The sequence below is a fragment of the Cynocephalus volans genome, chromosome 11 (genome assembly GCF_027409185.1).
Source record: "Cynocephalus volans isolate mCynVol1 chromosome 11, mCynVol1.pri, whole genome shotgun sequence".
NCBI classification, from domain to species: domain Eukaryota; kingdom Metazoa; phylum Chordata; class Mammalia; order Dermoptera; family Cynocephalidae; genus Cynocephalus; species Cynocephalus volans.
The window spans coordinates 123,226,477-123,246,221 of NC_084470.1; the positions used below are offsets into that span (position 1 = coordinate 123,226,477).

The 19,745-nt window shown below is 36.9% G+C and overlaps 1 protein-coding gene across 2 annotated transcripts in view; it reads right to left on the reverse strand.

Annotated features, from left to right (window-relative positions):
- IPO9 (importin 9) overlaps positions 1 to 19,745 on the reverse strand; it is a 43,991-nt gene that overhangs the window by 14,641 nt on the left and 9,605 nt on the right. For both annotated transcript variants that reach the window (XM_063113737.1, XM_063113738.1), the window contains exons 2-14: positions 17,256 to 17,317; positions 16,973 to 17,059; positions 15,906 to 16,107; positions 11,655 to 11,743; positions 10,778 to 10,864; positions 10,101 to 10,220; positions 9,890 to 9,990; positions 9,632 to 9,690; positions 8,873 to 9,024; positions 7,966 to 8,064; positions 6,967 to 7,073; positions 6,269 to 6,408; positions 2,936 to 3,095 (exon numbers count right to left, since the gene is read on the reverse strand). In XM_063113737.1, the coding sequence (XP_062969807.1) occupies positions 2,936 to 3,095; positions 6,269 to 6,408; positions 6,967 to 7,073; positions 7,966 to 8,064; positions 8,873 to 9,024; positions 9,632 to 9,690; positions 9,890 to 9,990; positions 10,101 to 10,220; positions 10,778 to 10,864; positions 11,655 to 11,743; positions 15,906 to 16,107; positions 16,973 to 17,059; positions 17,256 to 17,317 (1,465 nt within the window). The remainder of the gene's footprint in view (positions 1 to 2,935; positions 3,096 to 6,268; positions 6,409 to 6,966; positions 7,074 to 7,965; positions 8,065 to 8,872; positions 9,025 to 9,631; positions 9,691 to 9,889; positions 9,991 to 10,100; positions 10,221 to 10,777; positions 10,865 to 11,654; positions 11,744 to 15,905; positions 16,108 to 16,972; positions 17,060 to 17,255; positions 17,318 to 19,745) is intronic.

Genomic DNA, 19,745 nt, shown 5'->3' on the forward strand with positions numbered 1-19,745 from the left:
ACCAAGATCTAAAAGGCAAAGATCTGGGATCTCTACCTTTTTCAAAACAGGGAATACAAGATCTCTATCTTTAAGTCAAGTTCTAAAGGTACAAGATTCTTTTTTTTCCATTAAAACTTTTTTTATTAAATCTTCATTCTTTGAATGTGATTCATTTGATCAAGAATACATATGGGAATATCCAGGGATATCCCTGGCAAACAAAACAGAGTCATGCAACTCTGTTCTTAAAGCAAGGAGGCAATATCAGGTCAGATTAAAGGTTTATCTGGGCTACCCTCCAAACTAAAATTGACAAGCAAAGATATAACAATGAAATATAAAACCACCATAAGTGAACTGATTTTGGATATAAAAGACTTAAAATGTAAGAGCAAAACAAATGGATAGTGTTGGGAAAAATAATTATTAAGCAAAAAAAAAAAAAAGACAATGAAATCAAGAAAATGTTAATATTAGATTAATATATCCTACATAAGATCTCAACTTGTATACTTAAATTTAGGTAAGCAAAACACTAGTTGATTTAATGGAGAAATAGCTTGATACGCACTGAAACAATTTATTTAATTCTATATTCTGGAAAAAAACTGGTATAAATGATACACAAGTTAAAATCCTCAAAGGCAGTGACCTTGTTTGTTTTCAATCACTACTGTATATGTACCCTAGCATAACACTAATTAGCACCTAATAAGTCCTCAATAAGGATTTAAGTGAGGAAAGAAACTAAAAGAAATTTAAATTATAAGTTAAAAATGTTATTGTAAATTAAAATGCTACAATAATGCCAAGACATTCCACCACAGATTGCATCACCTGCAGTTACTTGGACATGCAAAATTACTAGTTTACCAGTAAAATTTAAGAAAATATATAGAAAGATAACTGTACGTCCATAATATTGGTATTTTGAAACTGAGTGATAAACACATTCTGAGCCATCTGTATTACTTAAAGCTGTTAAGCTTAATGGGCTATTGGATTTACAAAACAATGTTTCATTAATTGTATTAATGGTTATAAGATACCTATTAAGACTCCTTTCTTGTCCAAAAATTCAACACATCAAATATGAAAATCTATAATAATATCACAGCCCAAGGCTTACTGTATAGCTTCTAGTTTACTGGCATAATTAACTTATTTTAGTTTAAATAGCCTATTTTTCCAGCCACTAGGACATAAAATTTCTCACATTTTATAATTTTCAAAAATCACTTTCAATTTATTTATTAGTATAACTGGTACTATCATAAGGCAAGTAAATGTAAATAAACAGCAAGCTAAATGGTGAATTAAAATATCCACTCGAAGGGCTGGCTGGTTAGCTGATTACAGTGTAATGTTTTAACACCAAGGTCAAAGGTTCAGATCCCCATACTGGTCAGAAGCTAAAAGTAAAATAAAATAATAAAATAAAATAAAATATTCATACTAAGTCTGACCTCAGCTTTTAGAGAACCTTTCCTTCAGAAGAAAGCTAAAAATAAACTCCTAACATTTGCTTTGTTTGACAGCATAATTAATTGAGTAGTAATCAAAGTAGGCCTTTATATAAGGCCTTCTAGTCTCAGAAACATACACTAAAGGTACAAGATTTCTACCTCTACTAAAACAGGGAATACATGTAGGGCAGGCTTAGAGGAGGTAAATAGGAAGCTCAGTAGTCAATGTGTTGATTTTCAGGTAGTTATAAGATATCCATCCTGGTGTGGATAGTAAGCAGTGGATACACTAATTTGGAGCTCAGGAGAAGGTCTGGCATAATGACGAGAAATGTGACACAAATATAATTATTTGTCAATCAATATCTGGTTTCAGAAATAATTTAAGGTAATTTGCAATGATACATAAACTATGACACAGAGGAATAAATTATAACTGGAGCAAACTAAAAAAGAAAAGCAAAGGTAGTGTGATGACCATTAAAAGATTGCTAGTGACATTAGAAAGAACAGTTCGTGGTTATAACATTAAGCATTTAATTAACAAATGAAGATACATAGAACAGGCAATTCCTCAATGCTTCCTAAGGACATATATAATAATGCATCTCAATCTCTCCCTCAAGAAGTAAGCAGACAGGACAGGCAGGCAGGTAAAAGATTTTAATTTCGTGCTGGTAGTTTTTGGTAATTCAACTGGGATGCTTAAGCTTGGACCTTAAAATATTCCTTAGGGTTGGCCTGTGGCTCACTTGGGAGAGTGTGGTGCTGATAACACCAAGGCCATTGGTTCGGACCCCTATATAGGGATGGCTGGTTAGCTCAATGGGTGAGCGTGGTGCTGACAACACCAAGTCAAGGGTTAAGATCCCCTTACTGGTCTTAAAAAAAAAAAAAAATTCCTTAAACAACAATGCTCTCTTTGGGCTGGGTAGAAATACACCCAGAATCATTAGTACACTGCCTGTGAAAAAGAAGAGGTAAAATTGTCAGAAAACAAGTGTTTCTAGGCCACATTTTCTCAAATTTGGTTTCTAATATGGAGGCAATCAACAAAATGACACGAGCTCTAATCCTGCTTCTGTCATTCATCAACTGTGCAACCCTATACAAGTTATTTATCTCTTGAAGCCTCAGGTTCTTCACCTCTGAAACAAAGGGTGTTGGCCTAGATGATTTCAGAGCTGGAGTTAATTTAAAGGGAATGAGTTAGCTCCCCATACTGTCCAGTCGCCAAAAACATAAAATAAAATAAAAATTAAAAAATGAAGGGAATGGGGAGCAAAAGGGAAGAAGACATCTTCCGGACTCATAAGAGCCATGTCCCTTGCAGTTTCTTTCCCTGTCCTTCCAGCATTTATCCTGAAGGGGATTTTCAGCAGAAATTTCCAAGTAACATAATGTACCAAACAACTGTGGTTTCGGATATCTACCCTGAATAATTTTCACTTAAAATAGTTCTTATCACCCTAGGGTAGTATACTCACCCCCAGATGGCTCTCACGGCAGAAATCCGAACTGATGGGGGCTGTGTCTCATGAAGACCACTAACTGTTGCCTGTAGGAACTGCTGGATCAGTTCAGGGGACATAGCAACAGTGAACCGACTGGCAGCCCAAAGTGCCCGGCCCAAGAGGAAAGGAGACACTGGGAGAAAGAGCAATTAGGGACTGGATAATGAAAGTTCCTTTTACATTCCCTTCCTCCTCCCACCTCCATTCCTCAACTTTTCACAAGTAACTGGATGCTACATAATACATACAACTTATTTGAGATAAAAAGCATGCTCTTACAAGGTAGAAGCAAAATGTGTGAACTGTGGTACGGAATCAATTTCCCAGTTCCATTTCTGACTATTGACAAAGTAGATCTTGAATATTCTTATACTAAAAAGATTTTACCATTCCAGTTCCCACCCCTGGCTCTCATTATTCCCTACCTGTACAACAAGTTAGTCTTCCAATTGCCTTTTCTACTGCCAGTTTCTTTCTACTCTTAGGCCACTATTAGAACATTATAAATTACAGCTCTCATCATGTCATTCTTCTATTTAAAATCTGTCAGTGAATTCCAGTCTACCAAATAAAGACTATCTTAGTCAGCATGGCATTCTAGGCTCCCTAAGATCAGTGACTCTAGCATTACCTGTGACTTCTCTTTATGCCTTCTGAACGCAAGCACACATCCCTCCCCAGCAACTCACATCTTACTTTGCTAGCTCTGTGCTTTGTCTATACTATTGTTCTCCCCTAATCCTCGGTTTTGCTTTCCAAAGTTTCAGTTACCCACGGTCAACCGTGGTCCAAAATATTAAATGGAAAACTCCAGATATAAACAATTCATAAATTTTCAATTGCATGCCATTCTGAGTAGCATGACAAAATCTCTCACCACCTTGCTCAGTCCTGCCTAGGACATGAATCGGCCCTTTGTCCAGTGTATCCGAGGTCACTTAGCAGCCATCTCAGTTATCAGATTGACTCTTGTATCGCAACGCTTGTGTTCAAGTAACCCTTATTTTACTTGACAATAGCCTCCAAATGCAAGAGTAGTGATGCTGACAATTTGGATATGTCAAAGAGAGGCTTTAAAATGCTTTCTTTTAAGTGAAATGGTGAAAGTTCTTGACTTACTAAGGAAAGAAAAAAAATCATATGCTGAGGTTGCTAAGATCTACCGTAAGAACAAATCTTCTATTTGTGAAACTGTGTAGAAAGAAAAAGAAATTCATGCTAGTTTTGCTGTTGCCCCTCAAACTGCAAAGGTTACAGCCACAGTGTGTGTGATAAGTGCTTAGTTGAGATGGAAAAGGCATTATATTTATGAGTGGGAAACATGAATACAATTGTGTTCTGATTGACAGCAATCAGGTTCAGTACTATCTGGGATTTCAGGCATCCACTGGGGGTCCTGGAACATATCCCCCATGGATAAGGGGGGAACTACTGTATTATAAGCCAACATATTCACCTCTCCTTGCATTACCTAACTGATCTCTTGGGCATAAGTAGTCCTAACTATCTATGTGCTACTGTAATCCTGTCTTTAGTTTTCTTACATGTTACATATTTGGCTTGAAATTCCAGCTGCTTACTGGTGTAAGGATTACTACTCCCTGCCTACTATAAGCTGCTTGAGGAGAGACTATACTTATTCAGCCTGTCACAGGGCTTAATCTAGTTATTCATACAATAAACATTTAGTTAACGGGAACTACTGAACAGAACCTAACAAACTGTGCCAATCAGACAAGTATGTAATACTTCATATAACGTAGAGCAGCAGTTCTCAAAGTATAATCCAGGGACTCCTGGGAGTCTCTAAAGTTGAAACCATTTTCATAGCAATACTAAGACATTAACTGTCTTTTCACTCTCATTCTTTCACAAGCAGGCAGCGGAGTTTTCCAGAGGTTACACGATATGTGTTACCATGGATCTCACAGCTAATGGAATATATGCTTGCATTTCATGTATTTTTAAAACTTATCAGTTTTGGTTTTTAGTATGTTAAATATTGATAAATAAAACCCACATAAAAATCTCTTTGGGATTGTTGACAATTTTTGAGTGTAAAGCAGTCCTAAGACTAAACAGGTTGAGAACAGTGGTGTAGAAAAGCTTTCAGCTATAGGCAGGATTAACAAACAATACACATTGAGCCTTTTTCTACTGTTTATATCAAATATAATAACATCTCCTAAAATTTTGAAGATTCTTTGCTAGGGTAAACTCTATAAGAAATATGTTGATGGATTTGAGAAATCCCAACACTTTCACTCAACACGTAATTACGGAATGCTTATTATATGTAAGGCACTGTGGGATACAAAGATGTACTAGACATTTGTACTCTCAAAGACCTTACATTCTAGTAAGAGAGAGAAAACATATTTCTTAACTGCAATATAATGCAGCATATGATAAGTACAGAGTGAAACAGGATATTGCCAGTGGATGTGAGCTCTGGACGTGCAATCATTTGAATTTTGATTCAGAGAATGGAAGGGAAGGTGGGGCAGATTACCTATTTAAAGTCACAGAGTAGAATGTTTTCCAATGACGTAATCTACTCCAAGGGCTATCCTATGAAGGAGAGGCAAGTGAATGCATTGAGAATGGAGCGAACAATGCCAAACGTGCCCTGATTTAAGTACCATGAGAGAAAGCAAAGGCGGTATTTTGGAATGGAGCTCTAGCTCTAAGGATGAGAACAAGCACGGCAAGGACAGGAGAACTGCAGCACAAAATGTCACATAAAGAGATAACAACGATTCTTAGTGACTGCTCTGCACTGCTGGAGAAATCAGTCTAACAGTAAAGGATACTTTTTTTTTTTAAAGCCAAGTAACTAACATGGATTTAAGAATAGAACATTTTAATTATTTGGATATTGGCCAAGAATAAAGTTTGAGAAAAATGACAGGAAACAAACAGGAAGAAAGAGGCCGACACAGAACGCCTGTGGGCATTCTGAATTTAATAATGAGAACTCGAGACAGAGTTCTCAATGTATAGCAACCAGATTTGCATTCCATTTGAATGCCAAAAAAAAGCCAGGAACGGGAGCACTGATTTGAAAGGAAACATGAACAGCATGGAAGAATTACGAACTAGTTAACATTAGTTTTTTAGTATGTGAAGCTTGAGCCAAGGCCTCTGGACAGTTTTAGAGGTTCAGATGAGTTCGAGCTCTAGGGGGCAAAGAATTTTCACCCAAAGGACACAAAAATACCTGGCCTACCTGTTTAAGTGAATAGTACAACTGAGTTGATGACAGGTCTAAAGATCTTCCAGAATCCTGGCAGTGCTCAAACATACCTGACAGGTTGAGGTCTGCAAGGATGACATTGGTCAGGAATCCATGCATGTCAAAATGAATCCTGCCATTTTTCACACTGTCAGTGATGATGGACTTCACTGAGCCTAGGGCAAGCATGCATGCCTCATGGATCTTCCACCTGCGAAAGGGATAACACAGCCTGGTAAAACAAACTACATTGCCAAAAAAAATATTTGAGGGCAGAAGATTTAGGATAGGACATTCCAGCACAATCTGACCCAAAAGGACCATTTATCTGCCCTTCCAATCTAAATCTAGAGCTGAAAACAATGAAATTTAATAACAAGATTTTTCTAATTAAAAACAAAATACGGGACTGGCTGGTTAGCTCAGTTGGTTAGAGTGTGGTGTTATAACACCAAGGTCAAGGCTTTAGATTCCTGTACCTGCCAGCTGCCAAAAAAAAAAAAAAAAAAAAAAAACCCCAAAAACAAACAATATAAAAACAAAATATGCACCAGTGTTCATGCAAGCAAAAGAAAAATAAATAAATAAATAAATAAAAGCCCTTCCTTTCAAGGCTTTTAAAAAAAAGGGTAAAATGATCATCTTAACCAATTATTTTAAGGTTGGGAAGAGGTGTTTTAGAGCAGAGGATTCAAAGCAAAGACTTGTTTGCCTCAGATCTGAAGCTCAAAACATGTCCCTAAGTTAAGTATCTGCTGCTCACTCTTACCAGTGTTCAGTGCCACTGTTTTTGGTTTGCTCGGCTTCTTGTAAATGCCGAGTGGCTGCTGCAGCCAGAGCTGCTGCACTCTCATTCTGGAAATCTGTGGCCACAGCCTAAGGAGAGAGAAGAAGGTCTAATAAATCTATTTGTGCACTTTAAATGCATGTTAATTACAAATTGCTTGTAATGAGTGTTACAAGTGCATGGTTGAAACTCTTTCACATACACACACTAAACCCTGATTAGGTGTACTAAAAATGTAACCCCGTTAGTTCAGGGTCTCTAATGAAATTAAAATAGTACCTATATCTCTGCAGTGCCTAGGCATTAGCTCCCTTTGGCTATATTCAGCACAGTGTAATTGAGCAATGATTGATTCAAGTTTGGATGACAATGGGCCAGATATTTATTCTCCTGGAGGGTAATCATGGAAAAATAAGGCTAATCTACTAATTAAAGTCTAGTATAATCTTTTATAGGTACCTTAGAAATACTGAGTGATAATGACAAGTGATTCATCAACAATGAGAACAAACCTCCTACCCAACAGGAAGCAACTGGTAGCAGCTTCATAGTACTTCAGCCTAGAGACAATTCTATGCTCTAGTAAGAGGAGCCAAAGACACCAGGAGCAGATGCTTGGATGTTCATCTCTCAGCAATCCAATTTTTTTTTTTTAAGTTTACTAACCACTGGTTTGTACTATAGATTCTTGTTGAAGAAGAGTGAATTACACTGAAATGTTTCTTATTCAACTGTCCTTACTCATTAGAACACTTTACCCTCCTCACAATTCTTCCATCTAATAGTTACTTGTAAATTAGAACCACGAGTGATGACTTTGGAATTTCATTTGAGAAGATCTCTTTTATCTCAAAAATATCTGAGATAAAGCCACCCAATAACACTGCTCACTTTTGGTTATATGTCTAGAAAGAAGAGGAAATTCAGGATTGTTTGGTTGATCACGATTATTTGGTTGATGTATCAAGGTAACCCTCTTACCAGCAGTAAGTCTTGAGCTGCAATTCTTACAGTATAGGAGAAAGTATCATCATCTTCATCTTCTACAAACTGTTGGGGATTGGCTGTCCATACTTTAATCTGAAAAGATGATGAAGTCAGGCCTTTGTGAGGCTGCCAATCTGGTTCATATGTTCCTTCTTTTCATCAACAGATACAGAAAGACTTCAATCTTTTATTCTTAATAAAACTCTAGCCTAAAAAGCCTTTTCTTTTTGATATAGAGAAACAAATCCTTCGTCAAGATAGGCAGCAATGGCTATTGCTATCTAGCAGACTCTGTTTTAGAGTTTGGCAGATTACTAGCTCTCTGCTACTGGCAATCAGCTGTTACTCTTTAATAGGTCATTTTCTGAATATATTAGGTGTGATGAATATTTAATGTGAAAATTATGTCAATTCTTGTGCTGTTTCACACAAGAAGCATTATCTTATTCTTGAATGTTCTTTTCTGATTTTAATGACTCACCAACCAGGCAAATAATCTGACCTCTACATTTCACTATTTATGGGGAAGGAATAGGTTCTTCTAGATACCAAGGTCTTTGGTTAGTGGTCCTGCAGAAATTTTCCTAAAGGAAAAAGTGTTCTGAAAGTCCAATTACCTAATATAGGATTTGATAAAACTCTAATACCCAAGGATTAGGCAATAAAATTATGTCAAAGCTTTCCTAAAACTTCACATGAACTTATTCCTCCTAGTGTCTAATTTTAGAAATAAAGTATTCACTTGACCATGCCTTCACATTCATCAAGTTGCACCTTCCAAATATGAGGGTACTTCAAAAAGTTCATGGAAAAATGGAATGAAAAGATAATACAAATCTTTCCACAAACTTTTTGAAGACCCCTCATACAAGCTGATAACTATCTCCCAAATATTATTTACCTGTTCTTCAGTGATCTGCATGTACAGGATAATATAGTAAATCAATTCAGGCAAGGCCTTCTTAACAGTGCTTTTGAACTTGCTATTTTCTAGTAGGGCATGGACAAATTCAAATATGCTAAAGACGAGATTTTCAAAGCCCAGGACTTCACCTACAGGGAATACATAAGAGGAAAAATTAATGACAAGAAAGCAAAAGTAAAGCATGTATGTGGGAAATGAACTACATTATCTTTGGAAATTAATGAATATTTAAAGTACTTGCTAATTACTACTTCCAAGGATTGGTAGAGGGGGCTGAGGAGTCAAAGAAAGGAACTTTGAGGATATTAAATACTCTTTGGTTTTTCAAATAAAAGAATCATAAACACTAAATATATTTTCCAGCATGTCCATTTTTGATGTTAAATACTTAAAAATATTAAAACAGGTATAAAAGTATCATCATCTGGGACCCCAAAATTAAACTAGACAAAATGCCAGAAGTAGGTTGGAATAAATGGTCTTTAAGGTATTTCTTCCAACTAAGAAGTTCTATGATTTTATGAAATATATTATGCAAATGCCTATGAGGAACAGATTAAAGACTGTCAATTCTCTTTTCTTCACATCTAATACACTAAAAGGAAACTCAATTAGAAAACTCACTTAGGAGAGTAAATCCTCTAAGTTAATGCTTTTTTCTGTCTCAGGCTTCTTTTTCTTTTCCAAGATCCCTCTTCCCATCAACTAGTATTTCTGTAAAGATAAACTACATACCATCAGAATCCACAGGATCTTCTACTTCCTCTGTGTAATTCACTTCTGTCCTCACATAAGTATGATAAAGAGTAAAGAAATAGAATTTGGAGTCTGCTGTATATATACTCTACAAGGGAGTATTATATATTCCCATACCAACAGTAGACACTTAAAAAAAAAAACCTGTTTAAAAAAGTAGAACCATAAAACAAGCCCCAAGGCTAGATTCCCAACTCTAGGTGGTAGTAAGTCCCTTAAGCTTTCAGGAAAGGATATAAAGCTGCACTCTCAGTTAGGGTGTTCCAAACAATAGGCAGAATCTGCTGCATGGAGGACACCATGTGCTTTGGGAAGTTTTTTACTAGGGCTGTCACTGCCTGAGAAGTTAAGAGAAAAACACCTAAGAGTTACAAGGGATATAGAAGAAATCAATCATTTCAGACCATTTTCTCAAACTCCAAATATCTCATTGGTAGTAAATGTTTACCTTTAGGACCTCCATCTTAAAACCACTGTCAGATGTGGGGCCATCTGGTATTTGGAGGGCCTGAACAAAGGCCTCTGTGAACTGCTGCACCACAGGAAAGATCAGGACTTTGGCTGCACCCTGACAATAGACACCAAAGTCAATGCTGGACAAACCTCTAATCCAAGGCTTTAATGCACACATCAAACAGAGATCGAGGCATCAAAAGTTCTCTCCAGGCTCAAGTCCCAATCAGAAGGGCACAGTTATAAAGTCACTGGAGGTGTTACCCAAGTTTTCATGTTTCCTTAATTAATACTTACAGTTCCTCACTTACAGACCTCTTAAAAGCTACCATATAAGACCAACTTTTCATAACTGCTTCCGAATCACAGGGATTAGTGTTTTTCAGCTGACTTTCTTTCACATGAGAGGGTCACAAAAGAGCAAGAAAGTTCTGTGTGATGACTAGTATGAAAAGGATACAGGATAGGATGTTTGACGAAATAAGACTCAAACAGAAGGAAACTAAGCTATATACAAATTGAAAATCTAATCAAAATGTTAATTCTATCTATAATACCGGCTAGCATGCTTTCTGGTCCTACTATCATGAAATGAGTCATTGCTTTGCCTGCAGCAGAAGGCATTGAGACTTTTAAACATGAAGTCTGTTATTGACGCAAAGGTTCACTTACCTTTTCCAGTTCCTCCATGTTACAGATCATGTGGGCACAAGTGGTAAAAATCTCCACAGCTCGGGAACGGGTTCGAATACCATACACCTGGGAATAGCCATGAGATTGGAGTGTATATGTATGTGTGTATCTGTGACTAAAAGTAAAACTATTGACTAATCAATCTTCACATGAGATTGGATCCCCTAGAGAGATAGAAAATGTAATTCATTCATGTCCAGGAGACAGACTTCTGTAATTCAGAGAATGAAAGGCAGAAAAATCATAGTGTTAAACCATGTTAGAATTAGCCTCATACATAGGTCTTTGTGGGGATGATATAATTAAAAATATCAGGCTGGGTAGTACTTGAAATCCTAACAGGGCCAATGTATTTTTTATTTTTTAATTCAGACCATTGGCTGGAGGCAAAGGTTAAAACATTACCCATCAGGTGTTCATATCTTACTGTGAATGAGTTACCATTCATATACACATTAATTAAATATATATACAGTATATTAAGGGTCTGTTATCTGCAATATAGTGATAGATTGCTTCCGAATACTTAACTGAGGTAGGCAAGCTTAGGTGGGATACTTCAGTAACAGGCTTGAAGGAACATAAAGATACTAGGTACTTAGGGGGTTACAAGATGCCAGAAGGTATGATATATGTAAAAAAAATACTTCAACTGCTTCACTCTTTTATCAAAGTCCTTGCAGTTATGAATGAAAAGTCTAAGGTTAATCCAGATGCAGATCCAGATCTTTGTCAGCTCTAGTCTGTAAGTATGGGGATCAACAGCAAACACCATAATCTCCCACCTGAGAGGTGGGTGCTGACTAGAGCCTGAACAGCCCTTATTAGCTGTAATCCTGGGGCTGAGATTTCATACCTCAGCCATGGTGAAGATCTTATACATCTCTGGGAGAATGACGGGAGCAACAAGTGGCATCTGTGTGTCTGTCACTTCTCGAGTAAATTCTACAAAGAAAAAAGTAGTACTGTAAAAAAACCCACACAACTGCTTTATAAAGAAATTAAGTGTGAACTGCTTCTAGGTGGTAGTTCCCAAACCAACAGCACACAGGTAAAGACACTGGCCTCGTGGCCTCATCCTTGGAAAGGAAAAGCAGCAAGAGTTATTGATTATTTGTCAGAAGAGGAAAGAGAACAATACAGAGATAAAGAAAAATACAAGAGATTAAGAAAGAAAAGCTTAATATAAATATTAAAAGAAAATCTGTACTAGAATTGCATAAAAGTCCTTGTGAGGTCAACCTAGGAAAATTCTGTATTAGTTTGTGCCAATGTGTCAACATTCAGGTGCACTTTGAGGTTTCTTACCTTTGGTTCTGTTTTCAATATTCTCCCTGCCAAGTTGTTTTGATGTTCATAATAAAATATGTACATACTTACAAGGTTTCAACTCCATTCTATATATGTTACTCTTCTCAGTGGATGACATTTATTGACCTAAAAGTCAGAGGCTGCTGCTAATTCTAATAGAATGAGATTTCCTACTTGAACATGGCAAAAAGCAACCTATACATAGAATGAGACTTAAAGGTGAAAGTAATATGGGTCACACCTTTCCCTTCACTTACACACACACACACACACACACACACACACACACACACACACACACACACACACACACACGATACTGGCTAAGATAGCATAAAGAACAAAGGATCCTGGATTTCATGTTACTAAGTGGTGGAATACAAGCCCTTGAGTTCTAATAACTGTTCACTTTATCTGATGCTTTTCCATATAACCACTATAAAAATGGAGCTCATCAACTGGGGCATTTTCCAGGTAGATATAAAACTAGAAATGCAAGCTGGCATTTTCAAGGTTAATACACCCCACAATCTTGGGCAATACCAACCCTCACAAGTCAAATGAAAATCAAATAATCAAGGCTGAGTATTCATCTTTACTAGCTGTGGTTTCTCCTAAAGAATAAATTCTGGGCTTTAAACAGTGAGTGCTCTATTTTTATTTATTAATCCAAGGAAAATAGTCCAAACAAATATGATGGATGGTATATTAATGATAAGTTTTTTGAAAAATGTAGTATAATTTAATTCTACTAATAAAGTGTCTAACCACAGTTTTTACTCTCCTATAATCATTCCTGGTAGTCTCAATTTATTCACACTTTATAGGTTTAAGTCCAAAATAAGTTTTTTTTTTTTTAATGCTCCTTGCAGCATTTTATTGGTGAGGCATCTAAGCTGGACACCTCCATGGCCATTCCAGGTCATCTTCTGTGCTGCACATATTCACTTCAGGATGCATGTCCAAGGAGCAGCTCCACCCTCATGGCTCCTGTGTGCCTCTCTTCCTGAGGGAAAGCTTCTTTCAAGGGCTGATCCGTGGCTCACTTGGGAGAGTGTGGTGCTGATAACACCAAGGCCAAGGGTTCGGATCCCTATATAGGGATGGCCGGTTAGCTCACTGGGTGAGCCTGGTGCTGACAACACCAAGACAAGGGTTAAGATTCCCTTTACCGGTCATCTTTAAAAAAAAAAAAAAAGAAAAAGAAACTTTCAGGCATCGTTGTTTGGATAGTCTGGATGAGGTGACCCAATTTTTCAATTTCCTGACAAAATCATTCTTGAAGAGACTCTCTTGGTTTTGTCCTCTGCCGCTGTCTTTTCTTCATGTTCAAGGACAGCCTTGGAGGTACACTGTTTCCTGTCTAGCAGTCGCCTGATTTGTGGCATGTTGGTAGAAACTGTCTTTCTTTCATCCTTTTAGCTTCAGTGACACTTTTTTCTCAATAAATTATGCTCTTTCAAACAGATGTTGAGGAATATGAGATTTGGAATATATAACAGTTGCACTCTAACATATACCTTCATCAGACAGTCCAAAATAAGTTTTCTGAGGTTCATTCAGCAAGTCAGAAAAAGTTTGAGCTATCAGTAACACCTCAATCTCTAAACTTCATTGGAACCAAAGAAAAACCTGTATCTTCTGGATCAAATATTTTAACCCTTAGCTGCTATGTTTATATTTCCTCACACCACAAGCCTTAGCTCTCTTTTGTAGATAAGCCTAATGGGAAGCTTCACTAAAGGGAGACTGGTACAGTATCTTAAAAAATCCTGAAGGTAATCAGTCCCATTCTCTTAATGGGCTCCTGTCCATACACCAATGTCCTAATATCTTCATGCATGCCTGAATTTCTGTTGTCAGAGTACAGTATGCCCTCGTTTGAAAATATCTGGAGCAGCTATTTGGGAATGGAGGTTGGCTGCTATCCACTCCATGTCTGGTGACTCCATTATAAAAGGATACAAATTTCCCCACCAATTCCTGCCCTGTGGCTGACAGAAAAGTGATCTCACTGAACAGTAATTTCCTTAGTCAAGCACAATGAGAGCTCTTTAGCATCCCAATCAGGATAGATGTACAACCTTTTTTCTCCAAGTTTGTCAAAAAGAAGCTGAATTTTGTGTTAGAAGACTGGGAGGGAATACGCTTCCAGTCCTTGGTAGAAAACACATCTGTTAATTGATATCTTAGCACTGTGAAGTTGTAAATAAAGAATCCTAAAAGGCCAATTTCATGGAGAGGGATATGTGAAATCATCTGAATAATGAGTCATAAAGAAGAAGCAAGGGAAATAAGCAGGGAAGTGAAAATCCAAGCAAGAAACATTTTGTTCTTTTTGGTAAATCTTTTCTGTATCTGAGCTAAAAATAGAAGCTTTATCATAGGCAATCAATAGGAATATAGTAGGTAGTTCACAAAGGCAGCTGGGGCATGACAGGAGGAAGTTTTAAAACAAAAGGAGAGGAAGAATTTGCTTCTAACATAGAATTGATATTATCTACCACTAATATCACATGGACTAGTAAAATTGGGCCAAGTTCAGTAAACTGAAATTCAAGAAGAGTAGAAGTGGCATTCACAACAAGGTAAGAATACATTTCAGGTAAGCTAGCAAGTCATAGAGAAACAGGTAAGATATAGGTGAAACTTCCACAAACCTTTATAAACAAAGGAGAAAGATGATTACTAAAAGATCAGTACAAGATGGTTACAGTCCAGGTAAGGATTTCTTGAAGGTAAAACAAAATAGTGACTTCATCTAGGTGACAGAAAACATGGCAGACCCTGCAAAGGACAGGGAAACTCAGGCCAAACCTAAGGACATATGAAAGCAGGCTCTGGGAGGGACTAGTAGATTAATCAGGATTAGAAGAGATACCCACCAAATCTCCTTGGACTAAAAGTTGAAGTACTTTAATCAACTTCTTAGAACAGAAAGAAAGAAAAGACACTGAAGTCTATATGTTCTCTTCATTGGTTAAATGAAGGTCAGGATTATATAGCTATGCTGTTTTTATCTTTTTTCTTTTATTTCTATAGAAATTTCACTTGACTATTCTTGACTCTCCCTTGGTTGAACTAAGTGGAAAAATAATATAATCATGGTAATCATAACGTCTAAAATTTACTGAGTGCTTGCCACATGTCAATTATTGTGCTAAACACTACAAAAATTAGCTCGTTTAAACTACCAAAAGCTTCTTTGAAGTGGACACTATTATCATCTTGTGTACAACAATAAAAAATAATACAGATAAAAAAAGCAAGATAGTGTAACAACTATTTATATAGCATTTACATTGCATTAGGTATTATAAGTAATCTAGAGATGATTTAAAGTATACAGGAGGATGTGCATACGTTATATGCAAATACTATGCCATTTCACATAAGGGACCTTGAGCATCTATGGATTTTGGTATCTGCAGGGGTTCTGGAACCTATCCCCCTCAGATACCAAGGAAGAACTGTACAAGGAAACTCAGGCTCAAAGAAGCTACGTGAAGGGTCAAGGTGAAGACAGAATATTAATGCAAAATCTGAATACTTAATCACTATGCCATTACTGTATCCTTAAGTGGTAAGGTTTGATAATAGAAGTAGTACTATATCAACTTAATTCCCTGGAAAAAGTCAATGGAGCTGGAGGGTAGATGTGGAGATAAAAACTAGGAGAAAGGAGTAATTAACAGCAATTCCTGCTGGTCTGAGACACTCTAATCACATAGCTTTTTGAAAGTACTCCTATCACTTGGGATCCAAGTACCAATACCAGGGAAAAGGCTTCTGGTACCTGTCAGCACACGCATGGCTCCATGGACGGCATTTAAGTCTCCGCTCACCAACATCTCCATGAGCAGGTTGAAGAGTTGGGGCCAGGCTTCAGGCCAGTCCCAGTGGGCAATGGCTGACACTGCATAGGCCACACTGGAGCGCACTTTGCTTATTGATTCTCTCAACCCATTGGGCAATAGCTCCCGGATAACAATTTTTGCCTGTAGAGGAGAAAAGTCCACCTGCCATTAGATCAGGTGACTGGCACAGCCCAGTTCAGTTTGTAATGTGGTGGGAAAACAATATATACAAGATACTGCATATCTACAGAAACCTCCTATATATAAACTTGACAAATAATTCATTCAGAGAGTTCATCTGTGATCTCTAAACTTTAATCTGTCGTTACAGTAGCCACTAGCTACACACGGTCATCTAAATCAAAAATAAAATTAAATAAATTAAAAATTCAGTTCCTCAGTTGCACTAGCCACGTTTTAAGTGTTCAAAAGTCACATGTAGCTAGTAACTATCATATTAAACAGCACAGATACAGAACATTTCCATACCTATACCTCAAAATTTCTTGGGGACCCAGGATGGTTGCATAGCACTCTAATTAGAAACATTATTTCCAAAAAAAAAAAAGAAACATTATTTCATTTAACTCTCAAACTCTTTTTTTGTTTGTTTTTGTGGCTGCCCAGTACAGGGATCCAAATCCTTGACCTTGGTGTTTCAAGGCTGTGCTCTAACCAAATGAGCTAACTGGCCAGCCAACTCTCAATCTCTTTGAACTTAGTATTTTAATTCTAATTTTAGAGATTTAGGAAACTGAGGCTTAGGAGTTAAATACATTCCCAACGAACTTACAGCTTGTAAAAGGCAGAACTGGAATTTGAACAAAGGCCAGCCTGATACTCAAGCTCTTTTATCTACAGCATGGTACCCATAATGCCAGCCTCCAACCTACTTTTCTGCCTAGTCTTTTGATTGTTCCATGCTGTCAAAGAATGTTGATTGCCTAATCTCTTAAGATGGCCCCTCAAATCTCTGCAGGTAGACCAATCAAGTAACTGTCCTTACCCTTTCTGTAGTTTCAGGAGGCCTAAACTTCTCTGATTGAGCACACCAGTGAGTCTCCACATACTGCTTCAAGATGACTGATGCCAGCTGTTGAGGAGAATAAGCCAAGTAGAGCAAGAAAAAGACTTTTTCACACATGGCCTGATACATTTGAAGTATACCTAAATCTGGCACAAAATCCTAAGATATTTATAACTTGGTCTTATTCTTTTTCTTCCCCATAAGAAAGTTTCATTATCAAGAAAAGAGAAATTACTTATAAATTGGGTTAGTTTGGACTTACCTGACGGATTGCTAGTGCCCCCTGAGGATCTACAGTCAGCTCTGCCAAGTGAACACCAAATTCTGAAAGAGAAAATTTTACTGTGAGTCTAAGAGCATCCAAGAAAGCCATAGCAATTTACTGAGCTCTAACCCTGATGCCAGCAAAAATGATTTTAGAAAGGAACTTGATCCAATGCTTCTGAAAGTGCTGATAATTGCTAAGATTAATTCCTCCAAATAAGAGAAACAAGAAGGCCTGCAGGGCATGGCTTCTTACAAGGAACATTTCCCACCCTCTCATTTTATCCAATCATCGCACAGCATCTTCCAGCCATCTTCCCTTCCAAGATGGGAACACCTTCCTCTTAGAACAATGAATATAGCAACTAATTGAGAACTGTGACTATCTAACCCCAAGGAAAACTTAAAAGGTGAGATTTTAGAGTTGCCCAGATATATATAACCAGATATGGGATAATTAAGTCTAAGAAAATTATAGCTTCAACAGGCTTAGTCCTAAATATACAAGTGTTGCAAATGAACAATTTCCAATAAGCAATATAAATGGCAATCTTGGACTGCATGTTGGGAGGCTGTAAACAATTCTTACTTCCAAATTAACATTTAGATCTAATTTACATTTGCAAAAGAGTCAACTATGAAATATTTATTTGTGAAAAGAGGAAGAAGAATGTAAGACCAAGATGCATCATAATTTTCACATCTTGCACTGCAGGGCTGCATTACCCAATACAGTAGCCACTGATTACAATGACAACTGAGCATCTGAAATGTTGCTAGTGAGAACCGAGATGGCTATAAATGTAAAATATACACCAGATTTCAAACTCAGTATGAAAAAAAAGTAAAATATCTCAATTTTTATATTGGTTACATGTAGAAATAATATTTTGCATAAATCAGGTTAAATGCAGTATTAAAATAAATTTTGTTTCTTTTTACCTTTTTAATACAAGAAAATTTAAAATTTCACATGTGACATATATTTCCATTCGACAGTACTGTGCTACAGAGTGAACAGCAGCTTTCCACACTTGCTTGCTTTTGGTAGGTACTCAGGTTACAAAAGCTTCATCACTCCCATTTAGAGGAAGCAATAGTTACAGTGGTTAAGATAACGGATTCTAGATTTGGGCAAGTTTAGGTTCAAATCCTGAAGCTACCACATCTGTCCTTAGGCAAGTTACTTATCCTTTCTAAACCTCAGTTTTCTCATCTATAAATTAAGACTAATCATATCTACGGCTGGCCTATTAGTTCACCTGGTTAAAGTGTGGTGCTGGTAACACCATGGTCAAGGGTTTGCATCCCTATACTGACTGTCGCCAAAAAAAAAAAAGAGTAATGGTAGCTGTACATCAAGCAATCCTATGAGAACTGAATAATATAATGCATGTAAGGTGCTTAGAACAATGTCTGCCACATAGTTAAAAAAGTCAGTTATTTTGTTATTATTTTTATTGCCATCACTAGTACATTGTTTGGCTTTTCTATCTATGTAACAAATGTTGTTTTCCATGTAGAGTTCTATCATAACTGGATTCCACTGGAATAGCCATTCAAAGGGTATTTATGCAATAGGAAAACTTAGTATTAAGAAAGTTTAAACAACTTTAATACAATGTTTCATCTTCAAAACCTGTCCAAGTAACCAGGTTAAAAACTACTGAAAATGATCTATGTCCATATTTTAAAATGTCCTTTTTCTGTTTAAGGATCCAACGGTTGTCACGTCTCCTTAGTTTCCTCCAAAGTGTGACAGCTCCTCATTCTTTCCTTGTCTTTTATGACCAGAACACTTTTGATGAGTGCTAATCAGTTATTTTGTAGAATGTGTCTCAATTTGGATTTGCCTGAAGTTTCCACATGATTAGATTGAAGTTACATATTTTTGGCAAGAATACTAGAAAGTGATGTTGTGTCCTTCTTAGTATATCATATCTGGGAGTACATAGTGTTGATAAATTTTATTATTGGTAACATTAACCTCGATCACTTGGCAGGGTCATGTCTACCCGGTTTTTCCACTGCAAAGGTACCGTTTTTCCCTTTGTAAAAGATAATCTTGGGAGATATACTTTGAGATTATGCTACTACCCTGTTTCTCTTTGAATTCTCACCCACTGATTTTAGCATCCATCTGTGGATGCTGCCTGCCACAATTATTACTGTGTTGTTTGTCTAACAGTGATTTTGTTTTTCCTTTATTCTCTTCCTTTATTAATTGGAATTCTTTTGTAAGGAAGAACTATCCCTTCTCCTTTATTTATTTATGAGTATAATTTTATTCTATGGGTTTTAATTCAATACTATCATTATTTTGTTGCTCAAATTGTTCCAGTTTTGGCCACTGAAAACTCCTCTGATTGGCTCTCGTGTACTTCTACATGTCCCCATCCTTTTTCGAACTTCCTTATTTTCTGATATTACAAGATGTTCTGGGCTCATCTTGTATGTTCTCAACTCAAACCCTGAAATCAACTTCTCC